This window comes from Mizuhopecten yessoensis, unplaced genomic scaffold (genome assembly GCF_002113885.1).
Source record: "Mizuhopecten yessoensis strain PY_sf001 unplaced genomic scaffold, ASM211388v2 scaffold10829, whole genome shotgun sequence".
Lineage (NCBI taxonomy): Eukaryota > Metazoa > Mollusca > Bivalvia > Pectinida > Pectinidae > Mizuhopecten > Mizuhopecten yessoensis.
This window is the reverse complement of record NW_018408742.1, coordinates 1,286,944-1,290,999: the sequence shown is the minus strand read 5'-3', so window position 1 is coordinate 1,290,999 and position 4,056 is coordinate 1,286,944. Positions and strand designations below refer to the sequence as shown.

The following is a 4,056-nucleotide window of genomic DNA, read 5'->3' as shown; positions in this document are numbered from 1 at the left end:
AGGTGTATTATCTAGTTTAGGTAGTGTTTGTATTTGGGTACGGATAGGTATCTATAAAGGTATAGGGTAGGGTACTAAGGTGTATTATCTAGTTTAGGTAGTGTTTGTATTTGGGTACGGATAGGTATCTATAAAGGTATAGGGTAGGGTACTAAGGTGTATTATCAAGTTTAGGTAGTGTTTGTATTTATGGTACGGATAGGTATCTAAGATGTTTTATGTATACGTTTTTAAGATAAACGTGATATTTCTTTTAAGTCGATTCTAAATCATTGTGCCTGAGGTTGGCTGTGCTAAAAACTATAATGAGTTATCATGGTCTGTTGCACACTTAGTACATCGCGGGCAGACTTTTTTTGTGACCGGGTTTTTCCGGTATCGGATATCTAAATTTTGTGTATTTAACACAACTCGTATACACCGCCTTATGGTTTTATTATATGGCTTTCGCTAAAATGTGTGTCGTTGACCAGCGACGTGTCAGCCGTCGTTGAAGATGACCGGACAGCACGTGCACGCCATGTTCACGAGAAGAGCTGGTGTGACATTGTTGCGAGATATGCATTGAGTTGATATTGCTCAACAACAAAATTTATTGAGTCTATGGTATATGTTTAATTTAACATGCAGGGTATTGTGTGTTATTGAAAGCGACCACAGGAGCCTGAGAATTTGTTACAACTATATTTAGACCTAAACTAAGGTATTTAGAGTAATGTTACCGAAAACTGATCTAAATCGCACAAGCGTGTAAAATTACTAATAATAAACAACTTAGTTTAGGTCAAAATATATCTGTAAGAAATTCTCAGGTCCCTGTGTAAGCGACGGCATATTTAAAATAAGAATACTTGTGTGAAGTGTCTGTGAAATAAGTTGAATTCGTTCAACCATTGAATACAAACAGTGAGCGCGTGGTTTATGTTGAGCCTGATGAGCGAAGTGTGTGACCTTAAAGGGCGTGATATTTCAGTTAAAATACTTTCCTGACATGTCTTGAAGAAAGCAATGAATTGAGTTATCTCCACCATGTGAACATGTTTAATCTACAATAACTGTCCGGTATATGTTAACCTAGATGAGTATATAAAAGCGGTGTGTTATAGCATGTACTGGCTTGGCATTTCTGCGACCTATCCGTAAGAGACGTGGCCGTGTCATTTTCTGTCACAGAGACCAGAGAATTTGTTACAGCTATATTTGGACCTAAACAAAGGTGTTCAGAGAAATTTTACCCGTAAAGAGGTCTAGATCAACTTTTGGTAAAAATGCCCCCCATGATGCATGATCTAAACCCTTAAAACGTGTAAAATTGTTCTGAACACCACCTTAGTTTCGGTCAAAATATAGCTGTAACATTTTCTCAGGTCCCTGTGTTTTCTGTCAGTTAAGGGGATTGAAACTACTTGGACCTATCAAAGCATACCTCAGTCAAAAGAAAAACACGTATATTTCTAATTATCTTAAATCATTTTCAAACTAACAGCCTATTTTTTTAATAGGATGATCTAGGTTATGTCGTTTTATATGCACTTATATAGACACGCAAGTCTGCTTGAAGAATAATGACCCTTCTAGTGTGAGACGTCATGGTTCTATTCAAGATATTTGAGAAAGGTATGAAAGGCCTTTGACCTGAAGTAATTTGTATTTTATGTCACGCCAAATATATTGTTTTTTATTAGTATCGGCATCCCGTTATCATAGAGCCGGTGACTAAGGAGACTATCATAAATTCTACGACATTACCGATGTTACGACACATTTCATTGGTTAACCACTATTTGTTATGTAATGTATGGGCATACATGTGTTTTTATTCCAACAAACCTTGATCGAGATAAAATCTAACAAAAGCCTCCTCCATATTACAAATATGAGCAGGTGAGTTTTGTATTGGACGAAACAATTTTGTTGAGTGAGGGTACAGGCATGAATGTATATATCTTCCCGTTTCCACATTGATCCACGATAACTGGCCATACATGGCCATCGGTTCAACGTCAAAACAATAATGAAGTCGAATGGGACATCGGCTTGCTAACAAGGCATTACCAGACAAATATTGACACTCGAAAAATAACATACTAATTTATTAGATTGGAGAAGAACGTTCATGCTGTCTGACAGGCAATAAAGTAAACACGAAAGTACATTCAATTACATTTTCATACGGTAGAAAAGATATAATGAAAATATGTATGTGAACTGTAAGGAAATATGTTACTCGAGATTCGAAATGTTGTGACAACACGCAATTCTCCATAACAGGTGAAGAACAAGACTGTGTGGGTAACTCTTCTGATTAAATATTTTGGGTTGTCTACAAATTTGCTCATATTAAATGTCAAATGTTCATATTCTCTGATAAATTAAGATATTTACCTCAACATAGTTACAAGGTATACGCCCACACATAAGTGTATTATACTTACCATACAAAAGTCATCTTTGTTTATATCGTAAGCGGCCTCTCCTTTCAAAATGTCTACAATCTTTCCATGTTCTACCACAATGCATGCCTTCTCTACTGTTCCGTCCAGCACCACTCTATTACCCCTGAACGCCTTCCTAGTAGAAGTCATCTCTTTCTAGGTTTCTCTATTCTTCCTACCCGTACCTAGCACTCAAAATAAGGTGACGTCCCGACAAAGATCTTCCGCTTCAATTTTCTCACATACAATCCCACGTATAATTTTTGCAGTGTAAACGATAGCTTACAGTCTTTCTTCTATGTAATATATTGGCTAAGTCATGATGCGTCCGTTTGTCGTCTTATATATAAACTACGTATCATGTTTTCATCTTATGAATATGTATAGGCCAATGTGTTACCCCTTCTAATATTACTAGGTCGTAGACTTGGTCCGGTAGCTAACCTCTCGTCATTGGTAACACGTTTTCGCTTTGTGTCACAAAATTTACCTGTATCATCCGGTCCATTGCTTCATCAAATGATGAATAGGAAATGGGGGTTCTGCATAAAATCCGTCCCTCCCTCTTTATTTATAGTAAATCCCTCCCTGACGGGATGGATCAGTGAGGGACCAGTGAGGGATGAGGGACTGACCCCATGACCTTTTATGAGAGTTCCCTCTCAAAATAGATTGAATATCCCATTGGGAACATTGAGGGACGAGGGGTGACCTTACATCAAGACTATTTTTAGAGCAACTGGTTATAGCACGTAGACATATATTCGCTCAGTAGAAATAACTGCGAGAAGCTTAGTATTGTTCCATTATGCAACCATGAGTTGGAGAGAACACTTGAACCGTATCTACTTTGACCTGAGTAGTCTTATTAGTTATGCGGAGATCCGATAGCAGGGACATTTTATAATAGTGAGCTACAAAAGGTCGGAAAGTGAAAAGACGACCTGTTTAAGGTGGAAAAGGTATTGAAACGACGCAAGAGAAATAAAGGAAGTCCACGTGAAATAACAGCTGGATCAAAGAAAGCGACATCCAAGACCTATAAAAAGGACACCATATAGAAGTTGTCTTCGTTTTCATTTGAGCAGCCATGCAGTGAACATCGTGCCCAGAAAGTAACAGAAGTTTCTCACGAAGAGATATTCTCTTTAGACACATGGAAACCATTCACGAGGGCAGTCAACCATATCCGCAAATCACTCATGCGTATCCGCCGCCGCCACCGCCGCCGCAGGTGGTACAGTTGATCTGCGTAAATACGTCATCTTCATAGGTACAGTTGTTGCTTCCATCGCAGGGATTACAGTCACCACCGCCTACGTCGCCACAGCAGCAGCATCGGCGGCGGAGACGGTGACTGTAATCCCTGCGATGGAAGCAACAACTGTACCTCCTGCGGCGGTATCCTGCATCTCACTTTTCTAGGTTTTCTATAAAACCATACTTTGTTGGACTTTAATGACAAATGATAAAGATGAATTAAACAAAATATCATCAGCAAGAGTTTTCGGAACATAACAATTCAGTGGGGCCAGACCGGGATTGAACCCTGGACCGTCACCTCAGATTGTTATACTTTCGCTCTAACCGTTTGAGCCACCTAGTCCAACTGTGCAATTGC

At 39.0% G+C, this 4,056-nt stretch overlaps 1 protein-coding gene across 1 annotated transcript in view; it reads right to left on the bottom strand.

Moving 5' to 3' along the window:
* Window positions 1–2,890, bottom strand: part of LOC110462787 (allantoinase, mitochondrial-like) — a 19,574-nt gene extending 16,684 nt beyond the window's left edge. Inside the window, exon 1 of the mRNA XM_021516958.1 lies at window positions 2,436–2,890. Within this exon, the coding sequence (XP_021372633.1) occupies window positions 2,436–2,585 (150 nt within the window). The 5' untranslated portion in view covers window positions 2,586–2,890. The remainder of the gene's footprint in view (window positions 1–2,435) is intronic.
* Between the last annotated feature and the right edge of the window lie 1,166 nt (window positions 2,891–4,056).